At 44.8% G+C, this 20491-nt stretch overlaps 1 protein-coding gene across 1 annotated transcript in view; it reads left to right on the forward strand.

Moving 5' to 3' along the window:
- The window catches only part of SLC6A11 (solute carrier family 6 member 11), a 376923-nt gene that overhangs the window by 334082 nt on the left and 22350 nt on the right, over positions 1–20491 (forward strand). Inside the window, exon 13 of the mRNA XM_077452108.1 lies at positions 7493–7593. Coding sequence (XP_077308234.1) covers positions 7493–7593 — 101 coding nt within the window. The remainder of the gene's footprint in view (positions 1–7492; positions 7594–20491) is intronic.

Here is a 20491-nt window from a genome sequence, read left to right on the forward strand (position 1 = left end):
CTGCGATGCGGGAACGCCGCGAATCCGCGGCGTTTTCCCGCATCGCACACCTCCCGCCGGCAGTTCACACTGCCCTATGCGGACGGCTGGGGGTGTCAATGTTATGTTAATGACACCCCCAGATCCGTCGGCATATCGCAGTGCGATCTGCCGACTCGCACAGGAATCGGATCGCATGGTGTGAACCCCCATGCGATCCGATTCCGTTGCGGACCCAAAAAAGGGTCCCGTGCGAGTTTGCTGCGGGACCGCTGCGAGTTCAGCCATACTATCTGTATGGCTGAACTCGCAGCGCTACGGAGATCGGATGTGATTTGCTGTGCGAATCACATCCGGTTCTCCCCCCGCAGCAGTGTGAACCCAGCCTAAAAGGACCCGGTGTGTGAATAATAAACACCCACACACCAATACACGCATGTTTAAATTTGTTAGTTTTCAGCACAGCTCCATTTGTTCTGATAACTAGCGCCATCTACCTAAAGTGTTATGTGCTCTAAGCGCATTTTTTTCCACAGATGGCGCTAATTGTCTTTTATACACTACTACTGTAACCTCTGTTCTGGTTACCATCAGTCTGAAGGTTCAACTAGACAAAGGGAACCTCAAAGCAAGTTGCTTCTGTTGTACCGTCACTTTAACTAACCTTAAGTACTCTGAGATTCCTTTTCATGTATTAAGTATCTATTTGTAAAGCAAAGCTTCTAGATATAATAGGGCCTAAAGGAAAAAAAAAAAAAAACAATACAAGGGATATGACTTACTATAAGTGCAATGTGTTCCTTATGCTGCTGGCTCCTGCTTTAGTTAAAATGTCCCATTATCCATCCTCCAATGGAGGAGGTGGGTGGAAAGGGCAGGCATATGCACCACTCTTCATGAGTGTATATGCCAGGTTCCTTTGCTCAACTACCCCCCCCCCCCCGCCTTTTCCCGCACCAGAAGATTTAGGGGTGGGATTGGGGGAGGAACCTTACAACAAAAGCAGGAGCCAGCAGCACAAGGGACACACTAGATTCATAGTAAGTCATGTATCTTCTGCCGCTGGTGTTTTTTTTTTTGTAATTAAACTTATGCCGTGTACACACGTATCAGACTATCCGGCGGACTTAGTCTGGCGGACAAACCACAGGACTGTCCGGCAGACTTTCCGAACGAGCTACCTGCCCACACACGGTACTTTTGCGGCGGACTAGGTCCGCCAGATTATCCGCCGTACTTTTGAAATGACTCGCCCATACACATGGAGGAAAGTCCATTCATTTTGAACGCGTCTCCAGGTAGCCGGGACTGGCGAAGGAAGCGTAGCTAGCCCTGTCACCTGGTATGGAGTTAAAGGGGAAGCCCTACGCCGAAAAAATGGTGTGGGGGTCCCCCTCTAGGTCCATATCAGACCCTTATCCGAGCACGCTACCCGGCCGGTCAGGAAAGGGGGTGGGGACGAGCGAGCGCCCCCCCCCCCCCTCCTGAGTCGTACCAGGCCACATGTCCTCAAAATGGGGGGGCTTTGGGGAAGGGGGGCTGCGCGGCCCCCCCACCCCAAAGCACCTTGTCCCCATGTTGATGAGGACAAGGGCCTCTTCCCGACAACCCTGGCCGTTGGTTGTCGGGGTCTGCAGGTGGGGTGCTTATCGGAATCCGGGAGCCCCCTTTATTAAGGGGGCCCCGGATACCGGCCCCCCACCCTATGTGAATGAGTATGGGGTACAATGTACCCCTACCCATTCACCTGTGAAAAAAATGTAAAAAAAAAACACAACACACAAGGTTTAAAAATAATTTATTGCACTGCTTCGGGGGTCTTCCGTCTTGGGGGGTCTTCTCGCTGGACTCCTCCGTTTTTTCGGCGTAGGGCTTCCCCTTTAACTCCATACCAGGTAACAGTGCCAGCGACGCTTCCTTCGCTAGTCCCGGCTACCTGGAGACGCGCTCAAAATGAGCGGACTTTTCTCCGGGCGGGAAAAGTCTGTTCATTTCAAAAGTACGGCGGACTAGCACACACACGGCTGTATTGTCCGCCGGGCTAGCACACACACGGCCGTATTGTCCACCGAAATGCAAGTCCAGCTGACATATTTAGGTGCAAAACTACTTTCTTAGTCCGCCGGACTTTTGGGTAAAAAAAGTCCGCCGGAGCCCACACGCGGGGGGATTGTCCGGCTGAAGTCCGCCGGACTTTTCCACCAGATTGTTTGATCGTGTGTACGCGGCTTTAGGCTTTAAAATAAAAACAGTTGAAAACAGATAAACCTAAAGAGTGTTTCCCCTTTTGCAACCAATTTGGGATAACACCTTTTTATATTTGTTACATGTTCCCTTTCACATATTACAACTTACAAAGGAATTTACATTTTGGCTTTAAATGCTTGTTTCAGAAATCTCCAGGACTGAAAATCCTGCTTAGCTTTCCTTTCCATGTAATGTTTAGGAGGGGGACTGTGAAGTGAATATTTATCATAATTAACCCCGGCTGTACTGTGCTGGCAGATCTCATTATCAGTTGTAAACTAGTTTTGAAAATTGCCAGCCCTAACAAATAGTTAAAGATCTAGAACAGAGGTCTCCAAACTTTCTAAACAAAGGGCCAGTTTTGTGGTCCTTCAGACTTTAGAAGGGCCAGACTGTGGCCAGCCTGAATAGAACATTTTCTGGCATCAGTGGGAGTAAACAGTGCTCCACCTTTGGTATTAGGGGGAGGAATAAGCCCCCATTATTCGTGTCAGTGAAAGAAATGGTACCCCATTGTTGATGTCAGTGGCAGGACTTATGCTCCATATCTGGCGTCAGGAGGCAGAATAGTGTCTCATATCAGTGGAATGTGATAAAGGGCCAGATAAAGGCAATCAAGGGGCTGCATCTGCCCCCCCCCCCCCGGCAACATTTTGGAGATCCCTGATCTAGAAGCTGACCCTGTTGGTCAATGGGAACAGAATTACTGTGAAATTATCCAGAGTAGCTTGTAGTCTGCCTAGATGCCTGCTCCAAAAAAACATCCAAAAGGATTTTTTTTTAAACTACTTTCAGGTATGCTATGTTAATAGGAACACATAACAAAACATACATTGAAGTTTTCTCAAATTTACTTTAAATAAATACTTTAAAAATAAATTTGATACAAATGCATTGAAGTTTCCCTAGAGTACCTGCTTAGGTAGAGTATGGTTTGAAACAAAATACACCCAAATCTGTTTACAGGCTTCATAACGATTACTGCCAACGCTAATGACATCTATTCACATTTCCAAAATAATCCCTTATACAGTTTGAAGAATTAGAAATTCTTATACAGCCCCTTTCTCTCGCTAGCTCCGTCTTTAGAAGAATTGGGCAAACACCTTGCGTTTGATAGGATGAAGAGAAGGAATACAAATTGGTACCTTGGCTCAAAGTTAGATCTAGCCTATTGCTAAAATGCCATTAAAATGCCCCAGCAGAGATTTTGATAGAGTAGTAATTTAGCGGCAGTGGGAGGAACTACTGTGTGACATAGACTCATTTTATAGCACATTAATTGTCCTATTATAATTGCATACTCAAACAATGCACCCAGTAGACAATATCAGGAGCTTGTCAGGGATGAGTCAGGCTTTTGGTACTTTGTGAAAAAATTGGCACTTACTGCTTATATATGCTTGTTGTTGTTTGTCCTATCTTTGCCACTTTCCTTGTGGGTGGAGGTATCTCTGGAATGTAATATCCCAGTGCCCTTTTGACTGCCCTGCTGCTTTCTAAATTAAAATTACATTATTTTGTAAATGGGTGGCTGCTTCCTAAATCAATGACAGCAATGATGTGTGTACATTTTTTTTTTGTTATTTTACTTGACAGCATAAGCAGGAAAATAAGGGTTTGATTGACTGGGATACTGAAGCTTGCTGCACGACTTAACTGCAACAAATATCATTGTTGTCACTGCATCCTAAAACCCAAAGATATATGTGTGCATGCAATAGGTCTCTTATGTAAAACCCTGGGAGATATCAGTCAAATGGATTAACAAAAAAATGATTAAGGTCAGTCACATTTTGAGAAATTATTTGGACTTCAGATTCTTAATCATTATCTCTAACAAAATCCTTTTTATGGGAAGGGTTCTCTATCAAGTTTTTTTTTTTTTTTGTCTGTTTTTCCATTGGAGAGATTCAACCCTCTTTTGGTGTTGGTGACCACTGTCACCAAAAATAAAAGTAAGGGGTATGTACATTTTTAAAGTTGTTCCCAGTACTAGCGGTGATTCTGGTGATAACAGTCTTATGCCCTCTACACACGGTCGGACTTTCCGACGGAATATGTGCGATCGGATCGTGTTGTCGGAAAATCCGATCGTGTGTGGACTGCATCTGACTTTTTCCGTCGGAATTTCTGATACACAAAGTTTGAGAGCTTGATCTAAAATTTTCCGACAACAAAATCCGATTGTTTAAATTTTCCGATGGTGTGTAGACAATTCTGACGGACAAAGTGCCACACATGCTCAGACTAAATTACGGCACGAAAGCTATTGGCTACTGGCCCTTTTATAGTCCCGTCGTATGTGTTCTACATAACTGCGTTCAGAACGATCGGATTTTCTGACAACTTTATGCGACCGTGTGTATGCTAGACAAGTTTGGGCCAAAATCAGTCGGAAAAAATCTGACAGATTTTGTCGTCAGAAAGTCCGACCGTGTTGTGTACAGGGCATAATGTTCCATTCACACCTATGCAGCTTGGCGTGTGTTTTTCTGTGTCTGTGTTTAGGTTTATTGCATTTAGGGCAGCCCATTCAATTCAATACATGCGACATACATACAAATGAAGTTCAGGTACCTTTATTTTTAAATTGCATCACACTACAATACAGGACAATAAGTTACCATGCATTGCATTGTGATTCAGCACAAGTGCATTGGCTGGTGCATTTGGGGGGCCAGTGGGAATTTGCCAGATCATGGCATGTTTTTATGTGTCGCATATACTGTAGGGGAAATACCTTTACTTTGATTTTTTCTCAAACTTGTGTTTCTAGGACAAATAGTGAAAGGAACTTTTCCCAATGGAGGATTGACCCACCCCATACACTGATCTACTTTACCTACTCTAATATAAAACTTAAAAAATAAAAAATATCATGTTTACTGTAACAATTTAACTGTACAGGGTTGTGGTACCATACTTCTTTAAAGTGTTTGTTAACCCAAAAGAAAACAAATCCTGTTTCTTTAACCACTTACAGACCGGACCATTTTGCTGGTCAAAGACAAGACCACTTTTTGCGAATCGTCCTTTTTTTCCCACAAATAGAGCTTTCTTTTGGTGGTATTTGATCACCCCTGCGGTTTTTATTTTTTGCGCAATAAACAAAAATAGAGCGACAATTTTGAAAAAACGCATTATTTTTTCCTTTTCTTGTTATAATAAATATCCCCCAAAAATATATAAAAAAAATTTTTTCCCTCAGTTTAGGCTGATACATATTCTTCTACAAATTTTTGGTAAAAAAATCGCAATAAGCGATTATTGATTGGTTTGCACAAAAGTTATAGCGTTTACAAAATAGGGATAGTTTTATGGCATTTTTATTAATAATTTTTTTTTTTACTAGTAATGGCGGCGATCAGCGACTTTTATTGTGACTGCGACATTATGGCGGACACATCGGACATTTTTTACACATTTTTGGGACCATTGTCAGTTATACAGCAATCACTGCTATATAAATGCAGTGATTCCTGTGTAAATGACACTGGCAGTGAAGGGGTTAACCAGTGGGTGGCAGTGTAGGGGTGTGTTACTAACTGTGGGGGGTTGGGCTTTCATTTAGTGAACACTGATCTCTGCTCCAATCACATGGAGCAGAGATCAGAGATCAGCATCACTAGTTGCTAGGCAGAATGGAGAAATGCTGTTTACAACGGCATTTCTCCATTCGGCCGTCCCGTGAGACAATCGCGGGTATGCCCACGGTGATTGAGTCCACGGGACCCGTGACCGGATTCATGGGGTCCCGACCAGCGTGCAAGCACACCGCTGGCATCGCGCTCGCGATGGCAGGGCGGCATTGAAGATTGGACGTACCTGTACACCAATATGCCTGCCTGTGCCATTCTGCCGACGTACATCGGCGTGCGCTGGTCGGGAACCGGTTAAAGCATGTTATACAGCCTCGTGCTTGTGCTGTGTGTGTAATTTGCCCCACTATATACCCTAAAAATCCTGGTTAATCCTACCTGGCTATGCCCTCCCCTCTGCAAACTGACCATCATAATCATGGCTGCTGAGCCCTGACATTGTGGTCACTTTGTGCTTTCTGTGTCTGTCTCTCCTCAGTCCTTCTTCCCCCTCCCTGCTCGTACCAGCGCTTCCCCTGCCCCTGCTCCTGCTGCTCTCATATTTGCTTTTATATTGTCTTATCCCTGCTGTACCATAATAACATGTGTGGTGGTATAATGTAAAAAATCTGCCTATCTGTACCTGTATAAGCTCAACTCCTGGCGCTCAGCTGATTGTCAGCATTCTCTCTCTCTTCTCTCCCCCTCCTCCCCAGATGACGTCAGTGGGAGGGCTTGGCCTCGCCCACTGCAGCTGTAATCCAGAGAGAGAAGAGAGGAATCAGCTGAGCGCCAGGAGTGGAGCTTGTATCGGCACAGATCAGCAGATTTTTTACATTACATAGACACAGGGACACATCTTATTATGGTACACAGGGGATAAGACCATTTAGTAGAAGTGGGTTAACAGCCACTTTAAGCATTTATTCAACTTGTCAGCAAGCATGCAGATTGAGAAAAGTAACATACAGATAACAGTGAGCATCATCACCAACTATAACTGTGATGAAGAGCAATTACCATTTTTTCTATAACTGAGTGAGTGCAGTCTCTGCTGCACTTGGATTGGGACTGATGATGGTACTTAGTAACATATTGTCGAATTATAGAGCACCAGTGCACTGTGAACAAAATTGTGCTACTGTGTTGACATGTTGTGTCTGGTGACAGCACCCTGTTGAGTTGACCATGGAAATGGCCAGATAGGTATATGGGAAGAAGGAAGGTTATGCATGGCAGTATGTGGTGGCCTGACAAAACTCAGCAAAAAATAAAAATGGTGCAACTATCATGCACCTATCTACAACTATCTACAAAATGATTCGTTTATGAACTGCTGCTGGCAGACGACTGTGATGGTTGGCAAACTGGCAAACACTAATGGACAGACCTTGGGGTGAATTGTCAGGTGAAATAAGGTTGCAGACTAGGTACATTAAATTATATCTAACTTGGAAAACACCACTGAGTAAGATTTCAATCAACGGTTATATGAACTGTAAAATACAATAAAAAGTTAAGACCAATGGAGTATATGTTAGCGTTAGAATGCAATCTTTTTGTAATGTATAGTGACACTGACTGCTATATATTTTTTTTTCATAGAGAGGTGTATTATAGATCAAATAACATTGAATGATTACTATAATTTGGCTGCAATTCATGAATGTATTCTATATTTGCAGGAAGCAATCGGTTCTACGACAACATTGAAGATATGATTGGTCATCGTCCTTTTGTTTTAATTAAATGGTGTTGGATGTTCTTCACTCCTGGAATTTGTGCTGTAAGATTCCAATCTTTTTAAACACTAACCCATCCCATTTTAACATTTTTAACATGGATAAATCCTTGAAATTATTTTCCAGTATTGGGGTACCTTTGCTAATAATTATTATAGCTAAAGCTCAAGAAAAATTTGTGTAATAGTCAGAAGGAAAAATGCTCCTTACATATGTTTTTAGCAGGACAAATCCCTTCATACAGATAGCAAAAAAGATCATTGGTGCCAGTGGTTACATATCTGAGAGGAAGAAATTGCCGATTCATCAAGTAACCCCTAGCAACCTCTGAACTAATTGAACTAATTATAGGGCTTCCCAGGGGACATTCCTTGTCCTTATGCACCTCCAGGAGAGTAAATTACTAGCATCCTATACATAGTGGGTAACCAAATATCTAGCTTCTTAGTTGCATATAATATGTGACTGTTTACCTTTGTCTATTAATACTTTCAATTTGTTCAAAAATAGGAAGGGGCAGGGTTCAAAATCATGTAAATCTGATCATCTGATAATGGTCATTCTTTAAATGAACCTGTATTATTTAATATCACCATCTCTCCACCTTTATCAGCTGGAGGAATTATGATATCTTATTTTACAATCTTTTTAGACAATTCTTTATGTAAGAGGCATTATAAGGGTGGTTTACACTGTTGCACTGTGGCCAAACCGAAGCACGGCATTGTGAAACTGCCCTACATACTTATCCACTTTTTTTATATAATCTAGAACCATACATTTAAACATCTAATGATTATTTAATTCATTAGGATTTAAAGCCTATCGCGTAACCCACTTGGTGCTACTTGGTGATGTGTGTGCACTTATATTACCATATACAAATTCTACAGGTTGTTTGTCAGAAGGATATTGTACTTCTCAATATTTAACTTATGTATATAATTATGGACACCAAAATATGCCTGAAATTTATTAAGAACCTTCTTGGGAAATCTTCTAATCCTCATAATTTTCTTGTTTCTGCCTAAAAAATGAGAGGAATAATTATGGGCTGGTGAATACAGTTCTTCATATTGTCATTGGAAAATCTATTGTGTAATGGAGTCAAACTATCAACCATTTTATGCCACAATTCTCCCGGTTATAAGGAAGTCTGCCCTTTCTAATATGGTGTCCAGCTTCTTGCCAACCCTTGGGCATCATCTGACATCTTGCAGCTAGTATATGCAGTCCCCTAGTTTTAGGAGAATCAGATCTCTGGATAAGTTACCCAATTTTATTAACAGGCCATTTTTTATGATACAGAACTGGGTTACTTTACCTAACAATTGTGTGGCATTGCAATGCTGTACCCAAATAAATTATGTAATTTTTCCCCACAAATAGAGCTTTTTTTTGGTGGTATTTGATCATTACTGCGTTTTTTTTTTTTGTGCTATAAACAAAAAAAAAACCTGACAATTTTGAAAAAAAAAAAATATATTTTTTACTTTCTGCTATAAAACATTTGCAATCAAACTAATTTAAAAATTTAGGCCAATATGTATTCTGCTACATGTTTTTGGTAAAAAAAAAATCCCAATAAGCCTATGTTGATTGGTTTTCGCAAAAGTTATAGTGTCTACAAACTTTGGGATGTATACTGGAAAATTTATTTTTTATATACTAGTAATGGTGGTGATTAGATACTTATAGTGGGACTTTTTAAATTAATTTAGACTTAAATTGACACTAACTGGCACTTTTGACACTTTGCGGGAACCGGTGACACTAATACAGTGATCAGTGCTAAAAATATGCACTGTGACTGTATTAATGATACTGGTTGGGAAGGGATTAACCATCTGGGGTGATCAAAGGGTTAACTGTGTGTCCAACCAGTGTTTTATTTTTCTATACAATGTAATGCTTTTACCCAGGAAAGTGATGGATTTTATTCCCTGCTTTGCAGGGACACAATATCCACCACTTTTACGCTGACAGGATAGGCAGAGCTCTGTCCTGTGTCTCTGCCCAACGATCGTCAGGTGCCAGGTGCCAGTGCACCCGCAGATTGTCTTCTGCTTTGAGTAACCACAGCAGATGCAGCCTGCCGACTGGGTGCGCGCGCCCACTGTAGACTGAAGTGTGGAATCATGTATTTATATATATATGTGATTCTGAACAGAACGGCCGCCCTGTAGCAGTATATCTGCTATGCGGTACTCAGTAAGTGGTTAATATTGTTTCCTTTCTTGGTCTGCCATCTCGTACATATTTTTTTCATCGTTATCTTCTGTAATTCTCCAGTAATTCCTTAACTTTGGTATTCAGATGTTCCTGCAGCTGTTTAGAAAATGTACCCATGTCTTCTAATTTAGAAAATGAAAGAAGTTTTTCCTTAATACTTTTAATTTCAGTTTCAAACATAATTTGTTTCTTCTTCCTCCTTCTGATCAAAAAATTAAAAGCTTTGTAAGGGGGAGGGGGGAGTTGTTATAACGTCTTCCATGTTTCCATTCTCATTGGTAGCCAAGCAAGGGTCACATGAGAGGTCTACATCTGGGTGGGTTCTTCTGGCTACTCTAAGCACCTTGTACTGGGTTACTTTTACTACACATGGGGTACAATTTACTCTGTGCTATTTTCATCAGTGCCCTTGGATAACTCTAAGGCTCACATAAGGGAACACGAAACCTTAAAGCGGTTTTGTTTTTTTAAAGGCAGCAGCTACAAATACTGCAGCTGCTGACTTTTAAAATATGGACACTCAACTGTCCAGCTGTCCAGATCTGTCGCTCGGCTCTCGGGTGCTGCCACTGCCATCTTCGCTATGGGAATCAGGAAGTGAAGCTGCAATGCTGCTGTGCATGCACGAGTTGCGCTGGGCAATACGGACGGCCCCTGCTGTCTCTGGGATCCATGTGTTTCCCAGCAGACAGCGGGGAAGGGACAGGAAGTGATATAAATACCTGCAGATGCGGCAATCTATGCCTGGAAGTGGGTGGAAATACTTGTATTATACAGGTATCTGTACCCCCCTCCCCCCCTGAAAGGTGCCAATTGTGGCACTGGAGGGGGGAGGGTTCCGATGAGTGGAAGTTCCACTTTAGGGTGGAGCTCTGCTTCAAGGCAGGCAGATGACCGTACACCGTGTACACTTGCACCGTAACTGGCCTGCAGTTAACTCTCTGTCCCAATGACAATGTATATCTTCCCAATAACAAAATCATCATTATCATTTATAGAAATTGTTGAACTACTAGAGTATCAACATGTGCTGGACCCCAAACACATTCATGAAATACCACCAAATTCTTCTATTGCAAAGTGTGGTGGCAACTTTATACGTGGTATAAAATGTAGCAGTAACATGAAACTGATACTTTCTTTTTGTATACCTTAAAGTAGTTGTTAAGGCAGAATTTTTATCTTAATGCATTCTTTGCATTAAGATAAAAATTCTTCTGTGTGTAGCAGCCCCTCTCAGAACCCCAATACTTAACTGAGGTTCATCAAGATCCAGCGATGTAGAAGTGTCTCAGCTAGTGATGGACAAACTTCCGACGGGACGTTTCGCGATAGTTCGCGAACCGTAACGTTCGCGGCGGGCCCCATTGACTTCAATGGGAGGCGAACTTTGCAAACCTACAGGTCAAATTTGCAGCCACAAAATAATTACTAGCTGTGCAAACATAGTCCCACCACATGGCCAATGACATAACACATGTATAAGGTGAATCTGGGATCGACAACTACAAGCATTCTCTTTTTATATGTGAAATTGTTGTAACAATTCAGGACTGTGGAGCGCATGAAGGCAATGGAGGAGAGGGAAGGTCAGGGAATGCAAAGAAGAGGGTGCAGGAGATGATCACCAGCAGCGTGACATACAGCAATGACACCTGCACCGTGATAGAGTCATCTGACACCAGCACCGTGATAGAGAGCACTGACATCAGCAGCGTGACATAAAGCACTGACACCAGCACCGTGATATACAGCACTGACACCAGCACCGTGATATACAGCATTGACATCAGCAGCATGACATACAGCAATGACACCTGCACTGTGATAGAGTGATCTGACACCAGCACCGTGATAGAGAGCACTGACATCAGCAGCGTGACATAAAGCACTGACACCAGCACCATGATATACAGCACTGACACCAGCACCGTGATGGAGAGCACTGACATCAGCAGCGTGACATACAGCAATGACACCTGCACCGTGATAGAGTGATCTGACACCAGCACCGTGATAGAGAGCACTGACATCAGCAGCGTGACATAAAGCACTGACACCAGCACCATGATATACAGCACTGACACCAGCACCGTGATGGAGAGCACTGACATCAGCAGCCTGACATACAGCAATGACACCTGCACCGTGATAGAGTGATCTGACACCAGCACCGTGATAGAGAACACTGACATCAGCAGCGTGACATAAAGCGCTGACACCAGCACTATGATATACGGCGCTGACACCAGCACCGTGATAGAGAGCACTGACATCAGCAGCCTGACATACAGCAATGACACCTGCACCGTGATAGAGTGATCTGACACCAGCACCGTGATAGAGAACACTGACATCAGCAGCGTGACATAAAGCGCTGACACCAGCACTATGATATACGGCGCTGACACCAGCACCGTGATAGAGAGCACTGACATCAGCAGCGTGACATAAAGCACTCACACCAGCACCGTGATATACAGCACTGACACCAGCACCGTGATATACAGCACTGACACCTGCACCGTAAGCAGCCCCAGGAGAAAGTCAGAATAGCACAGGGATGGTGGGAGCACCTCATAATGAGCATAGCACAGGGATGGTGAGAGCCCCTCATAATATGCACAGCAGAGGTACAGCCCCAGGAGGAAGTCAGCACAGCACAGGGATGGTGGGAGCCCCTAATAATAAGCAGCCCCAGGAGGAAGTCAGCACAGCACAGGGATGGTGGGAGCCCCTCATAATGAGCATAGCACAGGGATGGTGGGAGCCCCTCATAATATGCACAGCAGAGGTACAGCCCCAGGAGGAAGTCAGCACAGGGATGGTGGGAGCCCCTCATAATAAGCAGCCCCAGGAGGATGTCAGCATAGCACAGGGATGGTGGGAGCCCCTCATAATAAGCAGCCCCAGGAAGAAGTCAGCACAGCAAAGGGATGGTGGGAGCCCCTCATAATGAGCATAGCACAGGGATGGTGGGAGCCCTTCATAATATGCACAGCAGAGGTACAGCCCCAGGAGGAAGTCAGCACAGCACAGGGATGGTGGGAGCCCCTCATAATGAGCATAGCACAGGGATGGTGGGAGCCCCTCATAATATGCACAGCAGAGGTACAGCCCCAGGAGGAAGTCAGCACAGCACAGGGATGGTGGGAGCCCCTCATAATAAGCAGCCCCAGTAGAAATATGACACCGCTCAACCTCTTCAAACAGGAGGGTACGGGCATATAGTACGGTGTGCTTTTTTTGGACAAGGAAGTGAGCCAAATGAAGAAAGAAGGTCTGTGTGCTCGATTAAAAAAATCGTTTATAGACATATACATGGTCTACTGGTCACATGTGTTGAATTCCTCCGAGATCCATGCCTCATTCATTTTTAGAAATGTGAAGTAGTTAACACTGTCATGAGCTAGGCGAGTACGCTTATCGGTCACGATCCCCCCAGCTGCGCTGAAAGTCCTTTCTGACAGGACACTGGAAGAGGGGCAAGCCAACAGTTCGATTGCAAATTGGGCAAGCTCTGGCCAGAGGTCAAGCCTGCCCACCCAGTAGTCCAGGGGTTTATCACTCCTCAGAGCGTCCACATCGGCCGTTAACCCGATGTAGTCGGACAACTGACGGTCTAGGCATTCCCTGATGCTGGATCCGGATGACACCTGTCGATGGGTCGGCTGAAAGAATGACCTCATATCAGAAGTCACCGACACATCTTCAAACCGGCCTCTTCTTGCAGGCGCTGTTGGATTGGTACCCGCAACTCCTTCTCTGGGAGTGGGAATTGCTCCTCTGCCAGCGCACACAAAAGCAGAATGCAGCATTTCACGAAGCAAGGCCTGGAAGTGCTCCATTCTGCCAGCCCTCTGTGGCGACGGTAACATTTTCGCCATTTTGTGTTTGTACCGGGGGTCTAAGTACGTTGCCACCCAGTACTGTTCCTTGACCCTTGTGCTTTTCATATGGGGTCCCTGTTAAAACACTGGAGCATGAAGGCCCCCATTTGCACTAAACTGGAAGCGGTGTGGTGGCCTGGCTCCTGCTCATCATCCAGGATAATGTCGTCCTCTTCATTCTCCTCTCCCCATCCACGCACAACAACAGGGATCCCAGAAAGGTTTAAAGCATGCTCTTCTTGCTCCTCCTCATCCGCCCCGGCACCATCCTCCTCTGACTCCTCTTCAGACTCCTGTTGTTCACTTGTCTCAGATAGAGTAGCCCCCCCTGGGAATTCATCCAGCATTGCGACTTCCTCATCTTCCTGCTCCTGCTCCTCCACAGCTTGATCATGCTCCATAAAGAAGGCATAAGGTACCATGTCACTGATGGCGCCATGGCTGCGACTGACCAGTTTGGTGATCTCCTCAAATGGCCGCAGAAGTCTGCATGCGTCGCGCATGAGCAGCCACTGGCACGGTGAAAAAAAAACAGCTCCCCAGAACCTGTTCTGCCGCAGAATTCATACAGGTAGACGTTAACTGCACGTTTCTGCTGGAGCAGCCTATCAAGCATATAGAAGGTTGAGTTCCATCGCGACGGGCAATCGCAAATAAGACGTCTGACCGGCAGATTGTGTCGCAGCTGAATGTCAGCAAGGTGGGCCATGGCCGTGTAAGATCTTCTGAAATGGGCCGAGATTTTCCTTGCCTGCCGCAAGATGTCCTGGACCCCAGGGTATTTGACAACGATTAGCTGCACGACCAAGTTTAAGACGTGTGCCATGCATGGCACGTGCGTCATTTTGCCCTGTTTCAATGCGCTATGCAGATTGGCACCATTGTCACACACCACTTTACCAACTGTCAAATTGACCGGTGTTAGCCACTGATCTGCCTGTGAACGCAAAGCTGAAAGGAGTGCCGGGCCAGTGTGGCTCTTGGCTTTCAGGCACAACAGACGCAGCACGGCATGGCAACGTCTCACCTGGCATGTCGAATAGGTTCTGGGGAGCTTGGGCAGCACAGCGAAAGAGACGCTAGCAGCGGAAAAGGAGGAGTCAGCCGAGGAGGAGAGGGAGGAGGATGGAGTAGGAGGAGGAGGAGAAGAAGAGCCAGGCCTGCATGCAATCCGTGGCGGTAAAACCAAACCTACACGGGTGCCACGGGTTACATGCTTGACGGCCGTCAGAAGGTTCACCCAGTGGGCAGTAAAAGTGATATACCTTCGCTGCCCGTGTTTGCTAGACCACGTGTCTGTGGTCAGATATATCTTCGCACCAACACTGTGTGCCAGAGATACATTCACTTGCCGCTGAACATGGCCATATAGCTCTGGGATGCCCTTCTGTGAGAAATACTTCCTTCCTGGGACCTTCCATTGTGGTGTTCCAATGGCCACAAATTTGCGAAAGGCCTCCGGGTCCACCAGTTTATATGGCAGTAGTTGGCAGGCTATCAGTTCTGACAAGCCAGCCGTCAACCGTTGGGCAAGAGGGTTATCCGGGGTCATCATTTTTTTACGCTCCAATATTAGGCCCATGGAAGCCTGCCTTTTTGCAGAAAAACGTGAGCTTGGCGTGATGGAAGGTGGAGTGGAGGACATATGTGAGGAGAGAGGAGAGAGGAGAAGGAGAAGTAGAAGAAGAGGCTGGATGGTAAGAGCCTGGAGTGTAGCTTTGTGTGTTCCATTGCTCCCACTCGGCTCGGTGATGGCTGCTCATGTGCCTTCTTAAGGCGGTCGTCCCTAGGTGAGTGTTGGGCTTACCGCGACTAATGCGTTGACTGCAAAGATTGCAGATGGCAACGCTATTGTCAGCAGCAGACACGTTAAAAAAAGCCCACACTGCGGAGCCATGTGCCGGTGTCCTGGGAGCGCCAGATGTGACCGTACATGGTCGATGACTCGCTCCTGATACATTTGCAGTCTGCTTTGTCCCTCCTGTGCAATGTAAGTTATTCCTGCTTCTCCTCCCTATCTGCTGGTCCATATCTCCCTCTGAACTCCCCTCCTCTTCCTCTCTTGTGGGCACCCACGTGACATCACTAGACACGTCATCATCGACGTCACCTTCCCCACCGCTATAAGTAGAGATCTCGGAGTAGGCAGCAACACCGGGGACCAACCTCCTCCTTGGGCTGATCTGGGTACTGTCGTCAGACTGCTGAGTGGCGGTTGTTGCTACCTCCTCTTCCTGATCCAATACCAAGAGTGGCTGCGCATCAGAAATGTCTTGATATGGATCGGAAAATAATTCCTGTGACTCAAGCGGAAGGTATGTGGTGGTGGTGGTGTTGTTGGTGGTAGTGTCTTTGGGGGTGCACATAGCAGAGAATGAAGAAGAGGGTGCAGATCGAGAGGATGAGGAGGGTGCAGAAGAGTAAGGCTGAGTGAGCCACTCAACCAAGTCTGGTGCGTCCTTTAAATGAATTGAACGCACCTTCTGCAACTTCCCACTTTGGCTCAAGCCTGTTGCTCCTGCCCTACCCCTACCACCCCTGCGGAAGGGCCTGCCTCTTCCTCTGCCTGTCATTTTTTAAATGACCCTGTGACAAAACTCTCAGTCCCTATACTGATAAAGGACTGCTGCAGTATAGGGCAGCAGTCAGCAGTAGTGCACCTCAACCCTATGCATTGTGGTCCTATACCAGTCCTTAAGGAATAGCAGACTGTACCTCACTCAACCCTATGTACTGTAGTACCCTATACCTTACCAGTCCTTATAAGGACCTTTGTGGAACAAGTAGGTTGTGAATGATTAGCAGACTGTACCTCAGTCCCTATACTGATAAAGGATTACTGCAGCAGAAGGGCAGCAGTCAGCGGTAGTGCACCTCAACCCTATGTATTGTGGACCTATACCAGTCCTTACGGAATAGCAGACTGTACCTCACTCAACCCTATGTACTGTAGTACCCTATACCTTACCAGTCCTTATAAGGACCTTTGTGGAACAAGTAGGTTGTGAATGATTAGCAGACTGTACCTCAGTCCCTATACTGATAAAGGACTACTGCAGCAGAAGGGCAGCAGTCAGCAGTAGTGCACCTCAACCCTATGTATTGTGGACCTATACCAGTCCTTACGGAATAGCAGACTGTACCTCACTCAACCCTATGTACTGTAGTACCCTATACCTTACCAGTCCTTATAAGGACCTTTGTGGAACAAGTAGGTTGTGAATGATTAGCAGACTGTACCTTAGTCCCTATACTGATAAAGGACTACTGCAGCAGAAGGGCAGCAGTCAAGTATAATATTCTTTCTATATTTGGAAGAAAGAATAGTATACGTGTACAAGCCTATTACCATACCAGTCCTGAAAAGAACCTTTGTAGACCTAATAGTAACAGCTACTGATTAAACTGACTGTCCCTCACTGCCTCACACACAGCTTCCTGCCTGTCCCTATTTAAACTGACAAAACAGAGGCTGCTGGAACAATAACTTGAATAGCACTTTTGTGGACCTAATAGTAACAGCTAATGATTAAACTGACTGTCCCTGCAGCACACAGCTTCCTGTCCCTCTCTGTACACTGACAAAAGACAGGCTGCTGCAAAAATCAGTAGCACAGCAGTGCCTCAAACCTATATCCTGAACTACACCTAACACCTATACCAGTCCTGAAAAGAACTTTTGTGGACCAAATAGCTAGCAATTTGGGTCACTGCACTCTCTCCCTGCTCCACACAGCAACCTCTCCCTATAGTGACATACGAAAGAATGTAAAATGGCCGCCAGATCTGGTCTATTTATAAGTTAGGGGTAATGTCCAAGTGTCCATGTGCTGTAATGTCTCAATTGGCTGTCCTGTACCCCATGATGGATGTGTCATCATCATAGGTCAAAGTTCTTTTACATAGTAAACACGGAAGTCCGCCGGGCGAACAGCGGCAATAGTCCGCCGATCGGGCGGACGGCGAACAGCCAAAATTCGCCGCGAAACGACCGCCGGGCGAACCGTTCGGCCATCCTTAGTCTCAGCTACCTGAGTGAGCAAACAGAAGAAAAATCTAAATTAAATCAAATTTGAATAACCTTTGGCTTCAAAAAGTTAAATACACTTGAAGAAAATTAACAATAGTCAGCAATATATTTACTTTACAAATTCATTTTCAAATTCAAATTTGTTTTGAACTCAAATATGAATTCAATTAAAATTAGATTTGAAATCAAACAAAATGTCCTTGATTTTGGATTAATTTAAATGTATTCCTATTGTGATTCAGAAATTTGGATACATTCCAAATATCAAAAGGTTTGTCCAAATTTAGATTCAAGAGGAAACAAACCACACATGTCTATTGGTGAGGAGTTGGAGTGTTGGCAGGGAGGATGAGAAGGAGGCATAAGCACGTGCAGGGGGTGTGCTGGGTGTGCCAGGGCACATCCTAATGCCCAGGCACACCCCAGGGCTTTTTTGCTGTAAGAATTTACAAAAACATAATTTTAGCTCCTCCACTAATGGACACTGGTAGTGCTGTGAGTGGAATGCCTAACTATCTTTGAGCACTGCGACCACCTGCCACGGACTAAACAGGCAAGTGGCTGCATTTTCCAATGCTGCCTTTGTAGTTCCGGCTTCAGTTTCCCTGACAGCGGAATATCACTCCATCGCCTGCTGTCAGAGATGCTGTAGCCGGGACTATAGAAGCAGCATCGGATAATTCACGCCTGCTTACTCGACAACCAGTGGCTGCAGTCCTCACAGGAGGATTTCTGTTTGTCTGGCTGAGTTGGGGCTTTCACAGCTCCAGTACTGGTGGGCGGAGCAGGAAGCAATCATTATCATGTTGTTCCAAGCACTGCTTCCTGCCCAGCACACACAAGAGCTCTCCCTGGGGCTGAGGACAGATGGCAGCCTGCATCTTCTTCACATGAGTCCCGACCTTCTCTGCCTTTTACACTATACTATTTTATGCTGTAAACCTGCCTTGCACCTTGCAGGGAAGGGTAACTGAAAGCAAAATTACATTTTTTAATAGATTAGGAATTGCTAGGCCTACTGAGGTGCTACATAGATGTATGCCATTTACACATATCTTATTAAAAATATATTTTTTAATAAGATATAATATGTACATGGCATACATCTATGTAGCACCTCCGAAGTCCCAGTAATTCCTAACCTAATAAAAAAAATCTAAAAAAATCCTAAAAAGCAAGGAATGTGATTTCATAACACAGCCCAACTTCAGGAAAGTAAAGAAGTCCATCCATGCAGTGTGTGAACATGGGGGGAGGTGGAGGGGGGGTGGGGTCAGCTCTTTCACTTACCTGATTCCAAGCTCTCTTTTTTCACCCAATCTGTATGTATCCCTCCCCATTAGCCCTTGTACACACGGTCAGACATTCTGACAACCAAATCCATTGGATTTTCTCCGACGGATTTTGTCCGAAACTGTTGCATACACACGGTCGGACAAAGTTGTCGGAAAATCCGATTGTACATAATGTGATGATGTTATTTCGTTATGACGGGACTACGTTCAGGTTAGTAGCCAATATCTTTGGTCTAGGAATTTGATCTGAGCATGCGTGGCACTTTGTCCGTCGGAGTAGGCTACACATGATCAGAGTATGTCCGATCGGAGCATTTTGTCTGAAAATTTTACCGGCAAGTTGGAAAAGTTGGTACGTCGGATATTCCGACGGAAACAGTCCGATGGAGACCACACACAGTCGGAATATCCGAAAAGAAGAATTAAGACCGCTAGAACAACTATGTCAGGAGGATAAATTAAAAAAAAAAAAAAAAAAAAAAGTGTCGGTCTAATTTATAAAATAATCTCTGGGGGGGACGAACAGGAGGAGCCGTCATTCATTAAAAAATGGGAAAAGGAACTGGGGGTACAATGTAACACCCTAATTAAAAAGAAAACACTAATATTAACTCACTATGCGGGGGGAGGGAATAAACTGATAGAAACAAATTATAAATGCATAGCAAGATGGTATGCTACCCCTGACAAATTAGCTAGGTTTAGAAATGACCAATCGCCGGAGTGTTGGCGAGGATGTAAGTCTATCGGGAGTATGGGCCATATCTGGTGGGATTGTCCCATAATCAAAGAATATTGGAAGAGGATAATTGAATTAGTAAAAGTGGTGACGGGAAAGATAATTAGACTGGACCCATGGACGGTGCTATTCCATGGGACAGAGGAGACAATAAACCAATATAAAGCATCTTTAGTCCCAATCTTACTAGATATTGCAAAAAATCTTATCCGAGAAAATGGCGAGAGAAAGAAGGGCCCAAAATCCAGGAATGGATTTGTAGGGTATCTGAAGTACAACATATGGAAAGCGGGGAGGGAGATGTTGAGGACGTAGCCACAAAGGAGGAGAATGATAGGAAGTGGGTCCCTTGGGAAGATTTCAAAAAATCATGGCGATATGTGGAGGAAATAACACAGGAATAACATCAGGAAAGGAAATGTTGAAGTGAGGTTTAAAGTTACACCCCGAGGGAAAGTAACCAGGAACAGAAGGGGGGGTGGGTAGGGTTAGAGGAGAGTTTAGTGGGATGGGGAGAGGAGGAAGACCAAACGAGTCTGAAACTGGACGTAACGCTGTGGGAACTGGGGGGGGTCTCCCTCCTCTCCTTATACCCACAATAGGACAGAAAGTTAGAGGGCTTGGGGGGTGGGGGGAAAATAGTGTGAAGAAGTAGGGGGAGGGATGGTAAGGATTAAACTTAAGGGGATAGTACTGGTTAACCTGATGGTATTTTCTTTTTTATGTATTTAAATGAATAAAGCATCTGAATGATAA

Source organism: Lithobates pipiens, unplaced genomic scaffold, assembly GCF_037356315.1.
Source record: "Lithobates pipiens isolate NorthernLeopardFrog02 unplaced genomic scaffold, aLitPip1_a1.2 Scaffold_23, whole genome shotgun sequence".
Lineage (NCBI taxonomy): Eukaryota > Metazoa > Chordata > Amphibia > Anura > Ranidae > Lithobates > Lithobates pipiens.